General features: G+C 39.2%; 1 protein-coding gene across 1 annotated transcript; it reads left to right on the plus strand.

Moving 5' to 3' along the window:
- The first annotated feature begins 15,994 nt into the window (after positions 1–15,994).
- LOC110684595 lies at positions 15,995–23,939 on the plus strand. The gene is made up of 7 exons (XM_021861032.1): positions 15,995–16,840; positions 17,192–17,380; positions 17,584–17,859; positions 17,950–18,397; positions 18,605–18,834; positions 23,507–23,585; positions 23,935–23,939. Exons 1-7 carry the CDS (start codon positions 15,995–15,997, stop codon positions 23,937–23,939), a joined length of 2,073 nt encoding a protein of 690 aa, XP_021716724.1.
- The last annotated feature ends 2,556 nt before the right edge of the window (positions 23,940–26,495 follow it).

Here is a 26,495-nt window from a genome sequence, read left to right on the forward strand (position 1 = left end):
AAGTTCCTATTTTATTCTGTTTTATATTTGAAAAAGTAGTCACTAGGAACTCACCTACAATTCACCCCCCCTCTTGTAGTGTTCGTCTCAACTAACATTCTTGCTTAAGGTTATGCCACGTGACATGGGTAGGTGCCCTCTCCTGGCTCCTTCCATTTGGAATCGAGCTAGTACCTTATCGATGTAAGTACTTTGACTCATTCCTATCATCCTCTTTGATCTATCCCTATAGATATTGATGCCTAGTATGTACTGAGCCTCTCCCAAGTTTTTCATTGAAAAACATTTCCCAAGCCAAGCCTTTACAGAATCTAACAACGGAATTCTATTTCCAATGACAAAAATGTCATCAACATATAAGACTAAGAAGGCGATGTCACTCCCACTTACCTTCATGTAAACACAAGAGTCATCTGGATTCTTGATAAAACCAAACTTACTGATGGCTTCATCAAATCGCAGATTCCAACTTCTGCTTGCTTGCTTTAATCCATAAATGGACTTCTTAAGCTTGCATACCTTCTTAGGATTATTCTGGTCGATAAAACCTTTAGGCTGTGTCATGTACACAGTTTCTTCCAAAATTCCATTGAGGAAGGCGGTTTTGACGTCCATCTGCCATATTTCATAATTGTAATATGCAGCAATCGCTAGAAGAATTTGAACGGACTTAAGCATAGCTACTGGAGAAAAGGTTTCATCATAATCAACGCCGTGAAGTTTCCTGTAACCTTTTGCTACTAGCCTTGCTTTGTAAATGAATACATTTCCATCTTTGTCGGTTTTCATCTTGAAAATCCATTTACATCCGATAGGTGTGTAACCTACGGGTAAATCAACCAAGTCCCATACTTGATTTTCAAACATGGAGTCCATTTCGGATTTCATGGCCTCTTGCCATTTTGCAGAGTCGGGGCTCGTCATAACTTGCTTGTAGGTTGCCGGCTCATCTCCATCCACTACTAGGATGTCGTGATCTTCGGTTAATACAACACCGAGATATCTATCAGGTTGAGATCTTGGCCGAGTTGACCTACGTAGGGTAATGGACTGAGCATTTGCATTGTCGGTTTGACTTTGCATATTTTGACTTTGACCAATGTCAACAGATGCTTCGTGAGCACTTTGATTGTCAACTTGTCCTTGTTGTTCGTCCTCTCGAACTTCGTCGAGTTCGATTTTCCTCCCACTTGTCATTTTGGAGAGATGCTCCTTCTTCGAAAAGACACCATCATGAGCAACAAACACTTTGTTCTCGGATTTGTTGTAGAAGTAATACCCTTTGGTTTCTTTTGGATAACCCACAAAGTAAACCTTGTCAGATTTCGGATGAAGTTTGTCAGAAATGAGTTTCTTGACATATGCTTCGCATCCCCAAATCTTGAGAAAAGACAACCTTGGAGGTTTATTTGTCCATAATTCATATGGAGTCTTTTCCACTGCTTTTGACGGAGCACGATTTAGTGTAAGTGCCGTAGTTAAAAGTGCATGTCCCCAGAAAGAGATTGGAAGTTCACTAAGACCCATAGTCGATCGGACCATGTCTAACAGGGTTCAATTCCTACTTTCAGATACTCCATTCCATTGAGGAGTTCCCAGAGGTGTCAACTATGAAATTATTCCATGTTCTTTCAGATGGTCATCGAATTCTTGGCTCAAATATTCGCCACCTCAATCCAATCGAAGCGCTTTGATTTTCTTGCTGAGTTGGTTTTCAACTTCCTTCTGAAATTCCTTGAATTTATCAAACGATTAAGATTTGTGCGACATTAGATAGACATAACCATATCTACTATAGTCGTCCGTGAAGGTTATGAAATATCGATAACCACTCCTTGCGGGTGTACTCATTGGCCCATATACATCGGTGTATATTAGTCCTAACAAGTCACCGACCCTTTCTCCCAACTTGGAGAATGGTTGCGTTTGATGTTAATGTGGCCTAGACGACAATGCCACAAGTAAGTTTCAATAGACGGTGTAGTCTTAGCTTTCTTTGCATTGGTATCAAACATTTTGTCTAAAAACACGTGAAATTGTCATTCCATAAATATATTCAAGACATCAAAACAAAAGTCTTGGTTGATGAAAACGACGTACAACGTTGGAAATACATCAAAAGTATGGTGCATAAAACTAAATAGGTTCTACTTCTTTAGACAAAACATGAGATTACAAGTTTTCTTGGATAGATAACCTTCATCCTACTTGTGTACTCATTTCCACATGAAAAAGCACCGCTCACTTGGTTCCTGAAAAAGGAGTGTATTGTGAGTCAATTTTCCGGTATCTAATACCTTTTAAAATTGCTTATATTCAAGTGTTTAAGATGATACCTAAGGTTGAGGTTACTTTTCCTTTCGCTTCATCATCCAGATGCTTGCTGCATTCTCTTTTATAGTGTTCGGGGTTACCACAATAGAAGCAGCGCATCTTCCTCTTGTCTTTGAACTCCTTCTTCCTTGGTATAAGGGCAAAGATAGCCTTCTTGCAAGAATAGGTCTTTTGGAGCTCTTAGATGCCGTCCCTTAAAAACAGTGTATCCCTATTGGCGGTGAGACGCATTTTAAGCCCCACATATCCCGAGTGAAGAAAGCTAAGAAGCATGTGAGCTGCTTGCTCGTCTTCCACTGGTTTACCAATTAGCTCTAGATGGTTGAATATCCTTGTCATGTTAATTACACGAGCTTGAAGTGGCATTCCGGGCCTAAGTCTCGCATTGTAGACTTTTCCCCACACCTCTTGTCTTTATTTTGAGAGACATACATCTTGCGGTGGCTTGATCCTCAATTTGGAGAGTGACCTAGTCATATCCTCCACGTGACCATCATAATTGCCCCTAACACTTTTGGTGACCCTCAAATTGACTACATCCTCAAGATCTTTGAGCATCATGTCCGGAAAATAGCCGGAGAAAATCTCCTTCCATTGAACCGGGATGGAGTTTGCCATGAGTTTCGAAACTCTCTTGCAATCCATGCTCCATTCTTCATGAGCTTCATCACTCATATTCCCTTTCGAGTAGAAACTGGGGATCGAAGTGTCCAAGATATGCTCCAGGTAGCAATTTCTGAGTGTCTTTCGGAGTTCATCTTCCCATTCCTTAAAGTTCACCAAATTGAGCAAAAATGGTAACTTTTCGGGAAGTTTCGGGTACATAAAGTCGTTGTCATTAGTTGAAGACATGATTTTACAATTGAAAGAATTTTAATGAAAAACCATTCAAAATTACTTAAATAAGATTGAATTTTATTCATGAAAATTTTCAATACTTATTTAGCGTCTTATTTACACGTAAAATTGTCCCTATTTTGTGAAAATAAGGCAATTCCAAGATCCAAAGAAACAAAGAGTGGTTAAGCATGCTTTGGCTTGTCTTTACACTCAATTTTCTAGGGTAAGCATTGCCTTGCTAATTGCTCTAAGCCACTCTTGGTTAGAAAATCGTCGCATCTAATGCATCTTTGACGATGTATCTCTTTTGCCACGGTATGTGAGGACTCCTCACTCATACCGATGAGTTAAACCAAAACCAACGTGCACACCTGGTGTGCCTTATGAGCCTTGGAGAAGTGATGGCACCTCGCTTTGGCGTAGCCTACCATCACCCTCGTTCGGTTGGTAAGTGTTGTTTTGGAAAGGCAAGTTTGACTCAATATTATTAGGGACCTAGGATTTCTATGTTGGTTGATTTAAGTGAACTTAACAAATTATCGCAACATAAAGAAAACCTAAACATGCATCTAACGAATAATTCACATGTATATATAAGCATAAAATATAAAGTGAAATTATAGATGCATATTGGCAACTAGCATGACCCCTTGAATTCTTCAAATCTTCAAAAGGTCTTCATTTGCAATTCAAGGCTTTGTCTTCCAAGATAAGCCGTCTTCAAGACTTAACCAAACTATGCAAATACTGGTGTCTACGACTAGGAATAATCTAAATATTAAGGTACAAAAATACTTAACGGTGCGTAGACCGTATTTAGATTTACAAAAAATACATAACGGCACGTAGTCCGTATTTTCTATCCTAATCGGGTCCCACTAGTTTCCATTTCATAAAACCTGTGAGAGAGAATATATATTCCATTCATCCATTCACTACTTGTGAAAGGCCCATGCAATTTACAATATCAAACAAGTAAAATGCATTTAAACAACGCGCGCACCAGTAACTAATCTAGGTGGTTAATCCGATTAACACGCCTTATTAAAACTAGTCAAAGTTGTTTAACTGGTTATGTAATTTGACGTCATTAATTAGCTCCCACTAAATTCCGCATTTCCCTTAATTAATCCAATTAATTAAGTCGGTAGCACCCAAACTTGTCAAAATAAAATTTTTCCAATCCCGCTCAAAACCGAGGCCTAGCCTCCCAAAATTTTAATTAAAATAAACAAAATTAATTAAAATAAATAAAACGGAAAAATAAGCAAACAACCCACATTTCAAGTGGCTTTCGCTTTAAACGTTTTGCCAAGGAAACTCGAATAATCGCGGCTCATGCAAACCATGCATACTACGACTATTCACCTCACCGCACCAAGCATATGCACACACAAAAAACTCCGCACACACGGTCCGCGGCAAGCAGCCATGGGCTGCTGCAACTGCCGCACGCACATCCATGGCTGCTGGTGCGTGGCTGCTGCGGCCGTGTGCTGCTGCCACGCGTGTGGCCCCACGCAAGGCGGGGCAGCCACCTTGGCAGCCACATGCGGGCTGCTATGCAGCCCGGCTAGCCAAGGGTGGTTCTTTTCCTCGTTTTGCGTGCCATGGCCTCGGGATTTGATCCCATTTCGCGAGACATAATTAATTAATTTTAGAACTAACTTAATGAGCAAAAAATAAAAATTTTAACCAAGTCTAACTTAATAAAATTTCAAAGAGAAAATAACCAAAATAATTCCAAGAACCATTCTTAATTAAATTGGTTTAGCTTGGTGCAATACCAAAGTTGAGGCAATTTCTCATTTTTAATTTAATCAATTTAAATTAAACTTGAGAATTTGACAAAGTAAGGGGAAGTTGGAAAAATATGAACTTTAATGTTAAAATGAAAATTCCAACATCTAAATTTTGTGAATCCTTGAAAATTATATCTTTCAACATGAAGATAACCAAATTTCTATCACAAAAATTGAAACTTTATGTTTCCAATCAACTCAAAATGATTAAAACAACAAAGTTTAAAATAACTTGGAATTTAGTGGTTTTTAAAGTTTTAATCACTTATCACAAATAAAGATTGAATCTTTAACACTTAGGAAGCCTCAAAACAAAAAATTTCACACTAAAAAGCAATTAGTTTGCAATTATGTGAAAATAAATCAACCTTTAAGCATCAAATACTACCAAGTAAGTGTGCTTTAAGGGGAATTAAAAATGCAGAAAATAATGCAAATAATCAACCACATAATCAACAAGTTATGCCAAATAATTTCAAGGTTAGAAAAGACTTAAAAATTTTCGTCAAAAACGAAAAATCCCTCGAAAAAGGCATTTCTGGTCAGAATTTGGCTAAAATCACAGACCCTTTGGGATAAAAACCTTTCCTGAACAACTTTTCCACCCAAAATCCACTATTAATGGGCGAAAATCTGGGTTGTGGGCCAAATTCGACATTAAAAACGGGATTAAAATAAATAAAACCGAGCTACTAATCTAATTAGCAACTTAAATCAGAAAAATAAGCCAAAATAAACCTTGAAAAACATGATTATAAAAATAAACGAGCGGGGATCCGATACCGCTGTTGGGGTTTGGTGAGTCCGACTCACCGCGGAAACAACCCCGACCCAAGGAACCACTCGTAATTAATAAAACCATAAAGCATAAATAAATAAACACAAGAAAAAGAAGAACGAATCATACCCTTGAAGCGAGCTTCGCCCTCTCAAAACGGGCTCTTACTTGAAAGCCTTGAGCACCGCAAATGTCGTGCCTCCAACGGTATCCACCTACAAAGGATGAACACGACTTTTAAGGTCCGCTAACTTGGAGTTAGCAAGGTCCGACCAAAATCCAAGTGTTAGTGGAGTTTAAGAGTTTTTCCCAAAATATAAAATGCTCTTTCTAACTCCCACTCAAGCACTTTACTTCAAATCCCAAGGTTGGTATTTATAGAGGAAAGTATGAGTGGGAATTTCTATCCCATCAATGTGGGATCATGAAATTCCACAAATTAATTTAAAGCTAAATTAAATTAAAATTTCAAACTAATAATAAATCTACAAGTGGCATTACCATGTGAAATGGGTTGGTGAGGACCACATGGAGAGTAGGGGACCATACTTTCTCCCCACTCAATACTCTCCTTGTGCCATATGTCCTTACCCACTTGCTCCCATATTCCTCAAGCTTCCCCATAGTGACCGGCCTTATGGCCCAGCCACGAGCTCAGCCACGCACCAAGATGCGGGCTGCTGCTGTGCGCGCAAGCCACGCACTTGGTGCGGGCTTGCTGTTGTGCGTGGCTGCTAGCACGGTGCGCTAGCACGCACCTAGCCAGCCATGCTAGGCTCGGCTAGGTGCGCTTGCTATCCACCTATGCTTGGACATTTTTGTCCCTAGCATTCGGATGCTCGGGGCATTCCGATGCTAGGGGTATTTTGGAAATATGGTCGATTTATTATTATTTTGCGCGTCTCGCCTTTTTATTATTTTTGACTCGACTTCCGACGATCGGTTTCGACGCTCCAAGCTCGAATTATCGACGTCTAAATATTTAACACTCGGGCGACGAATTAATTTCTTCCGAATTAATTCGTCGAATCGGTTCGTATATTTTGCTTGGGTGTGACCCGAAGGGTTCAGTCAAGATTAAGCTGTAATATTAATTATATTAATATTACTGATCGGAAGCGGCCTTCACCCAGGCATTCCGATCACTTGACCTTACTGAATATATTAGATTTCTAATAATTCTGAAGCCGCTATCAGAATAATACACTTGTTTGAAGGACACCATTCCTTTCAACCGGTGTCTCAGTTTGTTTTGCAGGTACATGCCGCACCGGATCAGTCTTCGTGTTGTAAATCTCCCGAGGGACAAAAATACCCAAAACAGTAACTGTACATTAAAATAGACCTGACAACATCTTACATGATTACATTGAATTTCATATAATAGTTAAAAAAGATGGTCAAAGGGAGATGTGTGAATAGTGCAAAAAGTCAAACCATTGCAAGTAATTTGGGACGGAGGGAGTAGCTATTAAGGCTAGAAAAAGTCCTTCCTATTCTTAACGCTCTAAAGAATTTAGAGTGATCCCTTGCAATTGTAGAACGCTTTTACAAGTAAAGGTGCTCTGGGTCATCTCAAGTCATGAAAAGATATCGGTTTTAAAAGGATAAAAGGGGAAGATTTCCTCTCAACCGTGTCATCGTTGGTCTAAGGTCCCTTGATATGTCATTGAAACTTTAGCCTGAATTTAACAAAGGAAAAGATAAAAAAGGGTTTTCGGTATTAGAGCCGAAATGGTCCGGTATTAGAGCCGAGAGTCCACAAGATAGAAATACATGTCTCAGGATTGGAGGCATATATCCAAATTCAGTGAGAGGGAAGAAAGTCAGAAACTATCTCATCAATTTTGTCCACAAGATGAGTACACGTGTCTCAGGACTGGGGGCACGTGACTACATAGGCGTGACATCGTCTCGTCGCTTCTTTATACAGGGGATGAATTCGACACCCTAACTGTGTGGTAAGTAAGTAAGCGCACTAACTACCGTATTTGTAACGTCATTACTGTAAAATGACAAACCTATCTATGGGTGCTATTACGTAAAGCACCACCACAGAATGTCTTAAAGCACTCTTACGAAAAATGTTCAAAACGTATGCTTGGGGTAGGCACAAAGCACGGTGTGCATGCAATATGATGAAAAAAACTAACAAAAAAGAAAACAAACTACAATATGCAAAGCAATTTAAAAATATTTTGATAATTTGTGCGCCATTTCGTCTAATAACGAGCAAAAATTGTTCAAAAAATGATCAAACGGGTCAAAATCGAAATCTCGGTCTTTTAGTGACCAGTATCCGCGCGCAACATAGAGGGTCGCACTGGCCAGGCGTGCACATCTTTTTGAGTTGCGCTGGTATGTCACGCACAACAAATTTAATTGCGCACGACATTTATGTCAGTAAAGTGAAAATCGCAAACGCAATTTTTCACTTCACTCTTTCTTTCTCTTTCCTTTGCCATTTTCGACTGTTTCCCCCTTTAGGAAGCTCGGTTTTTTGCGATTTTCAAAGCTAAAGGAAGCAAATTTTGTCTTTAATTCATATTTACTTTAATCCAATGTAAGTTTTTTGCTAAAAATTATTCTTTTTTCGGCTGAATTTGAATGATTTTCGAATCGTTAAACTCCAAATTTCGAATTCGGGGGTTTTTGATTTGTTTCATCTATATTCAAATTTCTTGCTCTATGTTGTTATACTATGTTTAAGGATTGTTTTGCAACAAATTTCATGAAAAATGGTTAAGTATTGAACCTTGTATGAGCATTTCTTTGTTCAAGTTCGTTCTTGCTTTTTTTCAAATTTTTGATTGAGTTTATTGCTTTTTCTTGCTCATTTTGGTATAATTGTTGATTATGAAGTATATTATAGTGATGGAACTAATATAACTTTCATAATTCTTTTTGTGAATTTTGAATTATTGAAAAAATGGCGCGAAACATACTCTTAGCTTATTTTAGCCATATTCGAACTTTAAAATTGTTTGGTAGACGATAATTATGTTTATATTATTGTTATTTGTCTAGAATTAGTTGATTCTTTGAGATTTTGGAATACAATCCCTTGAATACTTAGTTGAAACTAGTATAGGATGGCTTTTGTGGGTGTTAGAAGCCCCTATTTACTGAGTTTTACTGCAGGTATCGTAGCCCCCAATTATGGGTCGTGGCATTTGATTCTCGTGTCTAGAATACATATATTAGTTTAGTTTAGGAAATAAAGTAAACTAATTAAAGAAACTTTATCCGTCATAGCATGGACTCGCCTCCATTTGTCAATGCTGAGGAGGTTCTCGGTGGTCCGGACAAGGCGGTTCGCCCTCGGTAGAGAGTGACCCGTCCTCGAGAGGAGGTTCAAAAGTGACGCGTCGCGGCCGATCGACGTCGCCAAGAGGAGGTGGTTTGGAGGCTCCTCCCAACTGGAACCTTAGGGTCCTTAAGTGGGACCTAAGCCACCACGTTTCGATCAGAGGGTGGCGCGGCATTGTGAGTTTTTCGCGCTTTCATTTCTTTCTCTTTTCCTTTGTTTCTCCTTTTTAAACCATAACTGTTTTTCATTTTTATTCTTTTATTTAGGGTGAGCCTAGCATGCGTTTGTACGGCTCTAGTGACCTGCGAGTCCGTTTTGAGAGTTTGCCCGAGGTGACAAAGAAGATTGTAGCACTTTCTGGATTGACTCCTAGCTAGCGGCTCTTTAGGTTTTATCGAGTCAGCTTGCATCATCAGCTTTCCTCCGTTGATTGCTGAAGTTTTGGTGGGATTCCACCAACACTTTCCACTTTCCAGGCCATGGGGAGAGATGACAGTTACCCTTTTTGATTTTTCCAAGATTACGGGTTTTCCTTTTGGAGGCGAGCCTGTAGTTATAGAGTTCGTTAAGGGGTCATACGAGAGATTGCGCGACCTTGTGGGGGACCGTCTTGCATCGGCCCTCCACGTGTACGCGCAATCCTGTCCGTACTCGATTCTTGCCGACGAGGTGTCGGCTGGCAAGCTTGACTGGAAGTGTACACTTGAGCAGCTGGCTCGGATATACATTGCTCACGTTATTTCCGTCACCATTTTGAGTGATCGAGGAGAGCGTTTCTCCATTGGGTTACTTATTTGCCTCAGTGATTTGGGGCAAGTCGGTGACCAGAGTTAGGCTAAGGTTGTCGTATGCCCGTATGCTTACAGCTATGGGCAAGGCGACCTGGGTCATGGATTCCGCGGCAGCTACTGAGGTGCCTCGGATCTCGCTTACGTGGCACGGTCGTATCCTTGAGGTACGTGTTTTAAGCTTCTTTCGGTTATTACTTTCGCTTTTATCTTTAGGCTTATCTTTTCTCGATTTCAGGCTTGGGGATACTCGTACCTGCCTTTCATGGCTCCCAAGGTGCTTGGGGCTGCTCGTTTTCCTTTCGGCCATTGATTGGTCACTATTAAGAAGAGACGATCTACATTAGCCGGCGACTTTCGCCAGAGGATCCTTTCGGCGACTCGTGCGTCGGTGAGTATTCAACTACATGTGCTCTTTTTGTTTTTTTTTTTAATTTTATTCATTTTCTAACGATTTTTCATGTGGTTGTGTTTTACAGATCGATCTCCGTCCTTGGAGTTTGATCGTCGGAGTCCCTGAGGCTATCCGGTCTGGCATAGTTCGTTGCCGTTTCCGGGCCCTCTATACGAGACTCTCGGTGTTCTAGAGGACAGACGGTCGTGTTCTCTGGCAGCTTTCATCCGAGGAGCCTTTGGTTCCTGCAGATCCCCCGATCCGGACGCTGCGTCCGGACTTGCTGTCTACCGAGGATCGAGCTTAGGTGATGCTTGGTTATCCAGCGGAGCAGCTGGTGCTGCCGGAGGATTCTTATCCGGCTTTTATAGCATCCAGGCTGACTCCTTTTTCGGCTCTAACTCTCTTTTTTCCATGTTTCTATTTATTTTTTGGAACTTTGACCTTTTAATCGTTTTTTGTCACATGTATTTTAGCGGGTCGAGCTAGGTGGTTGGTTGCCTCCTACAGCGGAGATCATGTATACCGATGTTGTCGGATCGGTAATTCGTGAGACCCTTCCAGCAGCCGAGGATAACGAGGGGATACCGTTTGTACCTGAGACGGTTGAGTCGGTATGTCTTTTAGTATATGAACTTAAATATTTCTATTTATTTTTTGTTTCATGTACATTTGTTTACTAACCGTCCTTGTATTCTTGGAACAGGTTCCGCGGGAAATCGTGAACGGCATGGTGTGGACTTTACATGCTTTCCGAGCTGCTTATCGGAGAGTCATCGTGATTTTATCATGCCGTGATCATCGGATGATCGCGGTAAGTTTTATTTCTTTTTTCTATGCAACGAAGTTATTACATTTCATGTATTAATCTTCGTTTTGGATTTTGTAGGATGTGCAGCAACCGTCTAGTAGTTGCCAAGCACCCTGATTCCTCCTGTACACATTTTATTATAAATATTTTTTTTAGGAAACCGATGTATATTTATTTTTGTACATATGACACATTTGTATATATGTCATTATTATTTTTTTATTTCCATGTGTACATTATTATTAATGCAAAAAAAAATTCGAGGGGGGAAAGGGTTCCCGACTTACCCCCTTCGAAAAAATAAACAAACTTGAAAAAGAAGGCAAAAAGAAGTAAAAAGAGAAAAGAAAATAAGAAAATAAAATAAAAAGAAAGTAGGAAATTAATAAGGAAAAAAAGAAATAAAAAAAGAAAATAAGAAAATAATAAAAGAAATAAAAAGAAAATAAGAAAATAGGCAAGAAAAGGGACACAAAGTGTTAGAAAGCAGGAATATGATTCGTCTTAAGATTTAGTGAAGATTCCGTCATTATATGAGCCAAAATACGGAAATAAACCCAACTTACATGTCGCGTCGGGGGAGACGCGCGCAACTGCGTGAGTTGCGAGCGGCTGTCGCGCACATGTAAATTTGTTGCGAGCGCTACCTGTTAGTGAACTTTCCTTTAAGCCAAATTTGCTGAAAATTTGCCCCTCTTGGGTCTATTTAAACGCGGTTTCGTGTAGGCTTTTGATCATCTCGCATTCATTCGCTTAGTAACATAAGAAACTAAAAAGAATTAATCTCTCTAAATTCTTATTCTCTCTCTTTTTTTTTATTAATGGTGAAGACCTTTGAACAACGTATGAAGCAATGGGTCACTTCCCTTTCAACCGAGGACAAACTAGCTTTCAAAATTTACCACTTAGACCCTTAATTGAATTACATGCAACTAGTGGTTGACTTTGATTTTCTTCATGCCGCGATCAACCATTGGACTCTACCCACAATCTTTTGTTGTTCAGAGGGGACGAAATTGTCCCCCTTCCTGGTGAGTTCGAGGCCTTGCTAGGTGTCCCTACAAACACTCTCCCTGTGACTTATTCGCATACCTTGTCGGATCCCAAACCTATATCCCAAAGATTTTCTGGCTTGTTTGACAATGATATGACCAATATAGGAACTGAAGAAGGCGTGAAATTGATTCAATTTATTGAACATTTTGTCGCCCCTCGTGACAACATGACTAAACAACGCTTTAAAATTCGTGCTTTATGTTATTGTCTTGTTGTTAATTGTTTACATAGGACAGGCAAAGAATATGAAGATTATGCCATGGTGTCCAAAGTAGAGCAAATAGAGGGATGTCATTCACCCGCTCCTTTGGTTTTGGCGGAAACCGTTCTGTGCTTGAATCGCCTTAGAGGAGATCCTAACGAAAACGGTTTCACAGGAAGTCCACTCCTATTACACGTACGTTTTTTTTTATTTTTTTGGCGTATATCAGCGCAATTCACGAAGTTGCGTTGGCATGACTAGCGCAATCTTCTTCGATGCGCGTAGAGGGTGCGCGCAACTGATTTTGTTGCGCGCGCCACCTGCTTGTGTAAAAAATCGCAAACTAATTTTTCTTTTCTTTTTTTTTCAGATTTGGCTCATGGAGCGCTTGCGAATTGTTGATCAGCCACAAAACCTTGAGGCTAATGGAGTAAAGACATTCCCTGGACGTCGAATCATTTATATGCATAAGAATGAAGAGGAATGGACGTCGTTTTTCTGTCATGCGGTTCCTAACATACGTTTTGTGATTCCTTGGTGGAACATAAATAGTATGATTGAGAATAGTCTCAATTGACCTTACATTAGGCTTTTAGGCCTATCTAGTACTACTTATATTTTTCCTTGTAGGGTAATGAGACAATGCTGGATGAGACAATTTATTCCCCCGCAAGATTGTGATGCTCATAAAGATGTGATCTTTAAACCCGAAAGAATTGCTCGGTTGATGGAATATTGGTCAAGTCTTCCTAGGTGGGTAATAAAAAATCCTACCGTGAGTATTACATTATCTTCCTTTTACAAGGCTTGGATGAATGTGGCGAATAAGGGTGAATTAAACAAGGCTCGATCTCAATTTCAAGCCGCCACCGCTCGTAATCCACCTAAGCTTTTGATGCATTCAACCACTACTACTCCTCCTTGTGGCCAAAACAAAGGAGTGAGAAGAAAATTAGACTTCTCATCCCCTAAGGCTTGTTCGAAGGAAACAAAAAGGAAAGCTCCCTCCAAACCCGCGCAACAAGGTGTGAAAATAAAAGAACCTTCACCAAATACTCGCAAAAAAGCTCCAATAGATAACGGGAAAGGAAAACAGGTTGCAAAGGCCCCAATCCCTAAATTGAAAAACAATGTATGGGTGAAGAAGAAGAGCGTAGGGAAAAGCTCCAAGGTTTCTGAAAATGTTGCGATGGAAACTACTCCTCGATAATTTGTGACAATCGAGGACATTGTAAAACCTTAGAGTGTTACACAATTTTATCATTAGTTTATTTTTTTCGAATAAAGTGTAATCACTACTATGTTTTTTTTTTCGTTTACAATCTAGTTCAACAATGTCTCTATTTTGAAATTTGAATGAAATAAAATGAACTTTACATTTTTATATTTTGATATGACCGAATCATAAATATTGCCTACGTATTCGCATTACGAAATCAGGTCTTTACGTAGTTCTAATGTTTTTTTTTTATTATTATGTACTTTTTACTTTTCTTTAATCTCTTAGATAGAAATTAAATGAAAAAATTAATCAAACCTTGTTTAAAAAAATTAAATCAAAGTTTAATTTTATTTTCCGAGTATATGTTATTTTTAAGAAACACCCTCTTTTGCCGCAAGTAGAAATCGCAACATCATTTAAACGCAAAAATTCGGGTTCGCAGTTCGTCATCAAGTGGCGCGCGCAACGAAATTAGTTGTACGTGACATATGCGCACAACTCTTCCAGTTGCACTCGACACCTGTGCTACGGATGTCTCGAAATTTTTTATTTTTTTTTAATTTTGTATTATTACCCCCCCCCCCCCCAAGTTTAAAGATTTTTTCGTGATGTTCGAAAAAATTTGAACACTTAGAACGAAAAATTATTTCTAAATTACCCCCCAAGTGTTATGTATTTTACCGTGTTATTAGGTAAAATTCATAACACTTAAAATCTTTCAATTGAAGCTAATTAAAATTGGTTGTATGAGTAAACAAGTTTTTATCCAGATTTCATATGCAATATTTCTTAAGGCGATCAATGTTTATTAATTGGCGAATTTCATCTCCTCCAATATCCATTAATATGACGGCTCCTCCTGATAGGATTTCAATTACGTGGTAGGGACCTATCCAATTAGGTTTGAATTTCCCTCTTAGATCGGTTGGTGGACCCCTAACCTCCTTCAGTACAAAGTCACCTTCTTTTATATTTCTAGTTTTTACTCTTTTATTAAAATGACGCGAAATGCGCCTTTGGTAGAGTTGTAATCTTATTTTTCGGAAAAGATTTTATTCCACTTGATTTACATAAAACCGTGTTTAAAGATAAGTTAAGTTAACATATTTATCTTTTAGAAAACCTACTTTCTATACGTGTGATACTTTTATAAATAGTAGAGAGCAAAATGGTTTAAGGTTTTTGTGAGTTTAAGCGTGGAGAAATCACTGTGCTATAATTGTGTAAGTTTACCAAGCTTCTAACTTCTCATATTAGTTTTGTATTTCGTTCATTGCTTACCTATCATACTAGGTGTCGTACACTTGTATTAGGTTGGATTATTTGGGTGAGTTTATTGTTTGTTTTACATACAGTTTTGTAAGCTTCTAGGTGAGGCTGAGAGTTTTGTACTTAGGTGGTACAAGTAGTTGTACTTTGGCAGTACGTGTAGTACTTTGGTTGTACGAGTGAATCTAAGTGTGGTGCTTAGATAGGGTAGGATAGGGTCCTATCAAGTAGCAAGTCCAATGAGGATCTTGTGAAAATAAAGGTCCGTGTCTAATAGGTTGTAACTTGGTGTTTGCCTATTATATTGAAGTTTGTGTGTTTGAAATCCCTAAGGCAGGGTCGAGGTTTTACTTCCAGTTAGGCCCTGGAAGATTTCCTAGTAAAATTTGTGTGTTCTAGTAATTTCCTATATGCATTGTTTATTAATCAGCAAAAAGCAGTCATTAGGAACTCAATACAATTCACCCCCTCTTATATTAAACGTCTCAACTAACAATTGGTATCAGAGCGATGTTCTCACATGTAAGCAGATAACTTTCCTAAGTAAGTTCTTGGAGAGATGAATTACAAGGAGAAACTTGAAGAAGGGTATTCCACCCAACGTCCACCCATGTTCAATGGTAAGTTTTACACCTACTAGAAGAACAGGATGGAGATCTTTATCAAGGCTGAAAATTACCAGGTTTGGCGTGTTATTGAAACTAGTGATTTTGAAATAACTGCAACCAATGATAAGAAGGAGGTAGTTCCTAAACTTATTTCTGATTATGATAAGGAAGATTATTAGAAACTTAAATTAAATGCTTTAGCTATAAAGTATTTGCATTGTGGACTTGGACCTCATGAACATAATCGTATCATGGGATGCAAGTCTGTAAACAGATTTGGGATCTACTGGAGGTAACTCATGAAGGTACTAATGAGGTAAAACGTTCTAAGATTGATTTATTGTCTAGATATGAAAGGTTTGAAATGTAATCAAAGGAATCTATAGAGGAAATGTTTACTAGGTTCAATGATATTATTAATGAATTGAATTCCCTTGGCAGACACATTCTTATTGATGAACAGGCAAGAAAGATCTTAAGGAGCCTACCACAATATGAGCGATGGAGATCCAAGGTTACTGCCATGCAAGAAGCCAAGGAGTTCAAGAAGTTTAACATGGAACAACTAGCTTGATCATTGATGACTCATGAACTTCACCTGAGTTCCAATACTGAAAGTTCCAAGAACAAGAGTCTTGCTCTTAAGGCTCAAGTCTCAGAGGAATCAGAAGCTGATGAGGAAGAAATGGCAATGCTAGTTAGAAAGTTCAAAAGGATGATGAACTACAAGAAGGCTTATAGGAACAAGAAGTATGCAAGTTCCAAAAACACAACCTGTTTTAAATGTGGGTCTAAAGATCACTTCATCAAAGATTGTCCATTACCAGATGGTGAGAAAGGAAAGACAAAGGGCAAGGAGCAATCCAAAGAGTTAAGAATCTATAAGCCTTACTTCACCAAGGACAATGTGAAGAAAGCCATGCCGGCTGCTTGGGGAGATTCGGATTCAGAAGAAGAGGAAGATCAACCGTTAGAGGAAACTGCGCATCTATTCTTGATGGCAAAAACTGATGAAAAAGCAAAACTTAAAGAACTAGAATATGAGGTATGGTTTTCTCAAAAAGAACTTAGACATTTCTCTAAAGAAAACTTAATATTTGTTGTTATAGATATTCAAGAAGAATTGAAAGAATTGCATAGAGCTAAACAACAAAGTGATGAAGCTTTGGTAACTTTTAAAGAAAACAGTGAGTGGGTTGATAATATGAAATTTGATATTCAATATAGATTCTTTATTCTATTTGATGATAATAATTATTTGAAAGAAACTGTAGACAGGTTGAAACATGATAACTTAGTGTTAAATGTGGAACTATCCTTGATGAAACTCTGTCTTAATACTCCTAATTCTGAAGTTCTTCCACTTTCTCAATATCTGAATTTTGAAAAACTAAAATCTGATTTGGAAGATATAAAAGCGGATAAGGCAAGACTTGAGGGGGAACTTGAGAAAGCCAGGAAAGGCAAACAACTTGTAGAATACAGATTTCCAGATTGGATCACCAAAGCTTAAACCCAAAGAACAGAAGGCTTGAGTTTCAAAAAGAAATTCCAAAAGGAAAAGAAGTATGTTGACCTGCCTAGTAGTATTGTTTGTTATTTCTGTGGAATTACTGGACATAAACAAATTAAGTGTCCTAAGAAAGAAAAGAGTACACAGAAAAATGAAAAACATGTAGAACAGATTTGGATCAAGAAGAATGATGAACCTGCTGCTGTTACACTGGAACCCAAGGAAACCTGGGTTCCTGAAACTAACATTTGATTTCTTATGCAGGTTCCAGTGAGAGGGAATAAAACTTGGTACCTTGACAGTGGTTGTTCTAAGCACATGATTGGAGACAAATCTAAATTTCTCTCACTGGATGCCTACTATGGGGGAAATGTGACCTTCGGTGATAACATGACAGGAGATATAGTTGCTATTGGCAAAGTAGGAAGATTAAGTTCCCATGCAATTGATAATGTATTTTTGGTCGAGGGCCTCAAGCACAACTTGTTAAGTATTTCACAATTTTGTGACAAAGGTAACTTTGTAAGCTTTACTTCCAATAAGTGTAGAATCATTCACAATGACAATGTGAACATTATTTTGGAAGGAACTCGGAAAGGGAACACATATGTTGTGGATTTTAACGAGGTTCCTAATAGCAGTTTAACTTGTCTTAGTGTATTGAGAATGATCCTCTATTGTGGCACAAGATATTTGGCCATGCAAGCTTTACTTTACTTGATAAATTGAGATATAAGGAACTAGTGGAAGGACTTCCTTGCATTAAGTTCCTGTATGACAAAGTGTGTGATGCTTGTGTTAGAGGAAAACCGACTCGAGTTTCTTTTAAGTCTAAGAAAATGGTAAGCACTAAAAGACCTTTGGAACTTGTTCATATGGATCTATGTGGTCCTATGAGAATCCAAAGCAGAAGTGGTAAGAGATATGTTATGGTTATTGTTGATGACTTTTCAAGGTTTACTTGGGTTTTATTTCTTGTTAGTAAAGATGAAACGTTTGATGAATTTGTAGCTTTTGTAAAGAAAGAACAGAGAAGAACTGGTAATTCAATGATTTACCTCAGATCAGATCATGGAACTGAATTTGAAAATTCAAAATTTGATGAATTTTGCACTGAGCATGGAATGGATCACAACTTCTCTGCCCCAAGGACCGCACAACAAAATGGAGTGGCGGAACGCAAGAACAGAAGCCTTGAAGACATGGCTAGAACACTGCTGATCTCAAGCGATTTTCCTAGGAACTTCTGCGCAGAATCAGTGAATACAACATGCTATATTCTTAATAGAGTATCAGTTAGAGCCATCACCAACAAAACTCCTTACGAGCTAATCAAAGGGAGAAAGCCTAATATTTCTTACTTTAGATCTTTTGGTTGTAAATGCTTTGTTCATAACAATGGTAAAAGAAACTTAGGAAAGTTTGATGAAAGTAGTGATGAGGCAGTATTCTTAGGATATGCCTCTAATAGTAAAGCATATAGAGTTTATAATAAAAAGACAATGTGTGTTGAGGAATCTGTACATATCATATTCGATGAAACTGAACAATTGAATGATGTACAAGATTGTGAGGATGATTTTTAAATTGGACTTGTACGCAAGACAAATCCAGAAGAAGAATCAACATCATCGTAGAAGCAGAAAGTTAAAATTGCTGAGCAAACAAATCCTGAAGCAAATGGCGATCAAGAAATGGAGAATGCACAAGGAACTCCTCCTCAAGAACAGAATCAAAATCAGAATGAGGAAGATCCTGTTGAAGTTCCAACTAAGACTCAAGAACGAATTCCTACAGAAGAACCAGTTATTAAAGAAGAGGAAAGATTGTATCCAGTAAAGGACTTTACACCTAAGGAATGGAAATATCAGAAGTCACATCCTGTAGATACAATTATGAGTGATATTGTAGGGAATATTTCAAGCATTAATCCCTAGCTTGAACCCCACTTTGATCATACACTAAAGTACGGTGGCCTCCAAAGGGAAAGAAGATAGAGCAAAAGAGTCGCCAACAAGTTTTAGGAACTTGTAAACCGTTCACGAGCTGAAGGTTACACCACTTAACGATCCAGGAGATCGTCAACTCCAATAGGTCTTGAACCATGACTGGTAGTTCGGAGATGAAGGTACAAATCCAACCTAAAAGAGATTGAACCAGCCCTAATAATAGACCTCTACTTTATTCTGATCGTATTCATGTGCGCTTTCTGACTAACATGCAATCAATAGGATTATCCCTAAACCTGTTTATCTATGTTGGTTGAATATTAATGCACAAATAAACTATTATTGGCGATCACTTGAATTATAATCATATTAACCCTAAACAAGATTATTAATTATTTTATTAAGCGTGATTACAAGTACCAATTCCCTTTAAACATGCATTAAAGGTGTGATCAAGCAATAACAATAAATATAAAGCAACATAATAACAATCATCACAAACTATAACAATTATAAAAATAATAATTAAAATAATCATAATATTCATGTTAAAGCATAATAATAGCAAGTTCCTAGGCATGATACTAACAAGAATAATAACAAACCCTAGCATGTCACTAAGCAATAAAAATCAAAGCTTTAGCCCTAACATGATACTAACAATCATAAATATTAGGAAGAATATAGGAAGCATCATAATTTTAATCATACTTGATATAAAAGTTACCCAAGACATGATACTAGGAATTTATTGTTGTCACCCTAAACATCAAATTAAGGAAAACATCCTAACATGATACAAGAAATCATAATAACAACCTAAACATGATCTCTATATAATAACATCAATAAAAACCATTAAAAGTACTTACTTGGATGCCTCGTACCTCTTTCTAATAACAAAATACACACGTTAGTAACTTCAAGAAAAATAACAAAATCAAACAATTAAATTAAATAATTGAAAGAGAGATTTGGGACCAAACCCTCAGAAATTAAAACCTTTCACGTCTAGGGCGAAGGCAACTTCGAATATGGCTAGGTGTATCTAAGTCTTTCGAATGCGAAATTTTTGTATTTGAGAAAAGCTAGTTTAGAAAAGAGAGAGAGAAAGAGAGTAATCAAGAATTTCTTGATGAGAGTCGGTGAATCAAAACGGAGTTTTTAGGAGGCTATTTATAAAGAAAATCAACCAAAAAGATAAAAAATTAAAACAGAGTTCTGACGCGTAAAACCAAGTTAGCGCCAGACGTTGACATTAGCGTCAGGCGTTAACGCTAGCGCCAAGCGCCAAGCTTAGCGTCAGGCGCTAATGCTGGCATTTGGCGCTAACTTAATTATTGACGCGTTTTCTAAAATCAGATAGATATTGTCGTACAGGAGGATAAAATTGTATTTTTCCTCAAAAACATTCTTTTGTTCTGATTAAAACTCTAATAGTCAACAAAAGTTAATTTATCAATGCTAATTGAATTAGGAATGAAAAGAACGTTCTAGAAGAATCTAGAAGACTATAACCATTCCTAATTGCATTAGGAATGATAAATCTATATTAGGCCCTCCTCTAGATCATTGGGCCGCATATGAGGATCAAACCGGGCCCAGTTCAGTAAATTGGCCATAACTTCCTCAATATTCATCGGAATTAGGCTTATAATATATCGTCGGAAATATCTTTTGAAGCCCTATCGAACTACACTAATATTGGACCCATATCATGGACCAAACAAACTGGATTGGCTGTTTTCTCAAAATAGGTTTCCAAAACAGAGAGAAGAGAAAAGAAATTAAAACTATCCGCAACACTAAACTTTCCACACTTTCACTTCATTCGATTATGATTCGACGTGAAAGGTACTCATCACCGGGTTTGGTTTTGGGGAGACACAAATGGGTGTCTACAGAAGCGCCCCCTTTGACTGAGTTTGGAGAAACGCAAGTTTCGAAAACAAAAGTCAAAGTATCGATAGGGACGGAGAATGATTCACAACGTTCTGCGATCCTAAATCATTCTTGTAACGCCGATACCTGCAAAACTAGCATTAGTTAAACAAATAAGTGAGTTAAGAAACGCGTATCTTTAACCGTCGTGCACACGTCTGTGAAAGTAACCGATTTGCTGCCGTTTTACTGTTTTGATGACTTCGTGCAAGCTAGAGAATGTCATCCCGCTTGAAGAATGCTACGCTTGTAACTGCTCCAATTCTGCCATGATAATCTTCCGCAAGCCAGGGAATTATATCAAAGATTGCTTCGCTTGAAACGATCCTCTTTCGCTTTATGACCATCTTCCACATCTTAGGGAACACGATCAAAGAAAACTTCACTTGAAATCACCTTTAGTTGTTTGTGACAACTCTCCACAAGCTAGGGAATGCTGCCAAAGATATCCTCGCTTGAAGCTATCCTCATTTGTGTGATAATTTTCCAAGGAAAATTATCGAAGACCTCCGCTTGTCGATCTTTTAAAAGCTCGCTTGAACTTTGCCATGCTTGTACGTCGGCGCTTTTGCTGCTTTTGAACCTGTATGTCGGTGCCTTTCGCTGAATTATGAACCAGTATGTCGATGCCTCTTTGAATGAACCAGTATGTCAGTGCCTTTTGCGATGAGCCAATGATTAGGCGCTTTAAGCTAAGTGAGACGATCTTTCATCAGGTCAATCACTTTATGTAATCAAGCCGATTACTAAAAATCATGTCAAATTGCTTAGAGGGGATAAGTGGTGTACCAATGAACCCGAAACATATTGCAAAAAATTAGAACAACCGTACTGAGTGGCTGAACATTCTGGCGTCGCTAAAATAACGTCAGCGCCACTTTTCTGGCCGTAGCGCCAGACGCTGGAGCGCCAGACGCTTGAGCTAGCGCCAAGCGCTAAGCTTATTGATTGACACCAAGGTCTGACGCTTGGCTCTAGAGTCGGGTTTTCCTTAAATAGCCTTCTCTTCCTCATTTCTGCTGCTGTTGTTCGTGTTTCTTGCTCGAGAATTCTCATAACTTCAATTCACTCGTTCTTGCTCGTTTCTCAACCAAATTCGCTCAAATTAGTTGCAAATCAAAGCTTATTCCATCCATTTTCCCGATTTATGTAAGTTTCTTTAAAACTCACGCCGGCTTCAATGAATTTTGTACGCATTTGTTCTCAAATTTCTTGAAAATTCAAAATTTAAATTGCTCAATTCTCTTTGTTTATCAAATTTTATGCCATAAAATTTCTTAATTATGTTTATATATTTCCTTGAGAGTAATTTGAGACTTGTTTGACTGAATTTGTTGAAGAAATGAACAAATCACCATTGTTGAACCTCTTAAGGTCAGGAAAACAATGTGGCTTGTTCTTGATGTTTTTGCTAGCAATTCTTGTCCAATTTGTCATAATAATTACCATAGTATTGCAAAAAATTGTTTGGTTGCTTGAAAAATGCCGTATATGCTCAATTTGAATTTGTGCTCTATTTTAGTACTACGTACTCTGTTTTTTTGCAAACATAGTATCATGCGCCTAGGCGAACCTTAGATACTATAAAACCTTGATTTATGATAATTCTGTATAATGTAACATGGCTAGACAGCAAGGCTCTGGTTCACGGTCCCGAGACGTTCGACGGGAGCATGAGGCTATTGAGGACGATGTTGAACCGTCCACTTCGCTTGGTTGACTCCCTGAGTGGGATGAGCGGACCTTGTACTTTTCTCCCGTCCATCATATCTCGGAGAGGGTGAGACGGGGTGTCACAGTTGGGAGGACATGCTGTCATGGTTCCGGTTGTGACGGTTTAGGCAATCTGTACAAGTTGTACATCGCCAGAGATGATCAAGCGAGACTTCTATGGGAGTCTTGCGGGCTTACTGCACTGTTCGAGACCTCCGAGGCCATGATTGCCTCTAGCGGGGGTCACCATGTAATCCGTGCTCTGGTGGAGTTCTTTTGGGACACCACCAACACTTTCCACTTCCCTTGGGGTGAGATGATGGTCTCTCCTACCGACTTCATGATGACGGTATGATCGACGTCTTTTCTCCTGAGGTCGAGGAGCTGTTGGGTCCGATTTCTATTCGGGCTCGAGCTGAGGTAGAGTCGACTCAGTTCAGTGCTAGGGGGATTCGCTGCTCGACTCTAGCAGCGGCTTTTGATGATGGTGCGGCTACCCGAGAGCAGCGGGTGCGCATCTTTGCACTTATCTTGCTGTCAGGGACGTTCTCCCCTGACAAGGGTAGTAGGGCGCTACTTTACTACCATCCTGCCGTCCGCGATCTACACCGGATCGGGACTTACGACTGGGCCAGCTTGGCTTATGCTGATTTCATCCGAGCGTTGCGGGACTCGTGTCGACATCGGTTCTTCGGGGGGAATGTTGCTCTATCCGGATTTTGGAGGGTCATAGAGGTATACTTTATTCCCTGTAAAGTTAAGCTCTACATTTTAGCATTTGCTTATAATTTGCCTTTTTGTAGATCTGGTTCTACGAGTACTTCCCCTCAGCTGCGCCGGCGAGACCGTCGCCGTGCAGGCTTTCAGCTAGTGCTTCCTAGGGCAGCCGCCGTGTGGGGATGTCCACTGCCTATGTCCGAGACTGGATCATCTCGGTATGATTCTTTTCTCATTTGAACATTTTGTGATTTCGTAGCTAGATTCTCGCCTGATAGACGCTCTTTGCAGGAGCCTGAGGTTTTGTATCGACCGTGGGTCGACTTGGCAGTCCCTTGGTTAGTCGCGCAGTATTCTGCTGAGCGTCGCTATTTCTTGGGGACTTATGGAGCGGCCGCATATCTTGGAGAGAGGGTTGTTATTCAGCATTCCTCGGATATCTTTGTCGTTCCTGCTCCTCCACCACGTCACATGTTTAACTCCACGAGGTTGGTGAGCATGTCAGAGGGAGCCGGTACCCCTTGGAAATCTTACACGATCCTTGGGCGATGCTATGGAGAGGAGCTACTACCGTTATTAGCTCCAATTTTTGTACCTACTGAGGATGTAGTGGTATGATTTTCAGCTTTTACCTTTCGTTAAGTAGCCCCTAAGTGATGCTTTACTGATTTTGTTTTTCTTTTTCAGGATGATCTTGCTGAGTTCGTGCCACCCCGTATGTCTAACCACTATCAGGGGATATATGGGCCGATTGAGGACATGATACCTCCGGCTCCTGAGGGCGAGCGCTTTGTGGAGCGGTCGATTCCTCGTCACCAGACTCGGGTAAGCTTGTTTATTTACAACTTTTTGTCCATATATATTATGCATGTTTACTGACTTTTTTCTTAGACAGTTCTTACGCGAGATGGTTTTGGCGATGGCACGATGCATATATGCCTTCCGTAGCAAGCTCGTCCGGATGAGGAACATGGCTACCTGTCGTCGAGACGACGCCGTTCAGGAGGTATCCTCCATTCTTATGTTTTTATATTACCGCTTCTACTTTGCATGTTTCTGATCTTAGTTTCTTTTCCAGGGTCAGCCCATTCCTTCTCGTACCCGCACGAGACCTGTGGTACGGGGGTATCCGGCGAGGTCTAGCTTGAGACGTCGCCGCACTGCTTCGGGAGGTCGGGGCGGTCGTTCTGAGGCTGCTCGTACCGAGGCGGTAGAGGGCTCAGGCTCTTCATCTGAGGGTGCACATGATGCGCCGGTAGGCCAGGGAGAGGCTACCTCGGCTCTTAGAGGTGGTGGGATGTACGAGGTCAGCTCGTCATCACAGCAGCCTCCGCAACCTCAGCCTCAAGTAGATCTTGGGTGGACGGGTCATGTGCTGTGTTTTCCTCCTCCCGAGGAAACTGGAGCTGGCGCTGGAGCTGGTGGAGAGGTTACTCCTCGTACGGCGCAGTTTTATGAGATGATGGATGTACGTCCCCCGGCGCCGTAGCTTATTCCTGTGCTTTTTATTATTTATTTTGACTTTCTATAGAACTTTTCCTTCTAGTTAGACTCATTATTTAGACATGTTTTGTATATACATACTATTATGAGTTTATTCTTTTTTATCATGTTTTTCATTTTTTATTATTGTGATGTGCATGTTTGTGTGTGCAAGGAAATGTGAAAAGTAATTTTGCGCAAAAATTCAGTCATTTTTATTATTGATGGAGGGTATCCGAATTTCTCCCCCAAAAAAAGAAAAAATGAAAATAAAAGTCAAATAAAAAAATATTGGATTTATAAAAACTTTGGAAGTTAGTCTAAATAAAATCTGAAAAATAATATAATTAATATAATAGCTATATTAATTAAGAAGGAGGAATAAATGAATTTTTAGAAAAAAGATAAGGAAATCGTAAAGTTATTAGTAGACTCGAATCAAGTAAAAAACACGGGTTTTGTGAAAGCGCGTACGATGAGACATATTAGCGCCAGTTGGCGCCACGCGTTTTGGTGTAGCGCCAGGCACTACACTTAGCGTTTGGCGCCAGGGCGTCAGCGCCAATAGTTGGCATCTGGCGCTAATGAGCGCTGACTCCGAATCCTTCCTGGATTGAAACTGCTCTGATTTTTGTGCATAAATAGCCCCCTGCCCAGCCGATTTTCTTCATAATTTCAGCAGATAAAATATTTCTTAGCTTTTAGAAAAATAAAATCATGTCTTTAGTCTCCAAAAGTTTTACCAACTATACTCATGAATGGTGTTGGTCTCTTAATGCCAAGGAGAAAAAAGAGTTAGATCTTGATTCAGACTTTATTCATACTGCTCTAGAATATTGGGATGTAGATACTCATTGCTTTAGAATAGGGTATGATGAAATTAGCCCTTTGCCGGAAGAATTTGGTGCTATTTTAGGTTTCCCTGCACTAGATCTTGTAGTAATCCCTAGAATAGATGAATACATTATAAGGATTTCGAATGCTTCTTTAATTTAAACGACAGAGATCTATCAAAAATAGTAGATGGTAGCATAGTTAATTTGAAAGAATTTGCTCGCCATTAGTGTGATAGACCATATTCTGAATCTTTCCATGTGTATAGAAGAAGGGCTTTCCTGTATTGCATGCTTAATCAATTTTTTCTTACTAGTGGTAAAAATAATGAGGGCCAGTCAATTATATCCATAGTTTTAGAACATATTGAATCTGGGAGAAATCCAATGCCTTTAATAGTTGGAGAGACTATGCTTAGTCTTGACGAATTGAAGAAAAATCCAAAAGCACCTTTTCGGGGTCTCCAATTTTATTACTGGTTGAAAAATAATATTTTTAATTACAGAAATCAAAAATATATTTTTGTATGGTAATAATAATTTATTTGCATTGCAATTTTTACAGATGTGGCTAATGGAAAGACTGGAATTTATTAGCCCTCAGGACAACATTGAGAAATATACTCCAAATTGCTTCGTGAGAAGGAAGAAACGCTTCTCTAAGATGGGGCGCCATGAATGGAAGAAGGTCTTCGAGTCTTGTAATTTTACCATCAAGTGGGTCATCCCTTGGTGGAAAAAAGAAAAGATGGTTGGTGTCAAAAAGCAACCTTTATGTCGTCTTCCAAGCTTGTCTCGTATGACTTTTTATTATCCCTACAGGGTAAAAAGACAATACGGCCTACTTCAGACTATTCCTTCTAGTGATCTTCGTCGTCCCTACGAGTTCCCTGTCTCCCACGAATCAGAGAAATTTGATGCTTATTGGAGTGC

Source organism: Chenopodium quinoa, unplaced genomic scaffold, assembly GCF_001683475.1.
Source record: "Chenopodium quinoa cultivar QQ74 unplaced genomic scaffold, ASM168347v1, whole genome shotgun sequence".
Classification (NCBI taxonomy): Eukaryota; Viridiplantae; Streptophyta; class Magnoliopsida; order Caryophyllales; family Amaranthaceae; genus Chenopodium; species Chenopodium quinoa.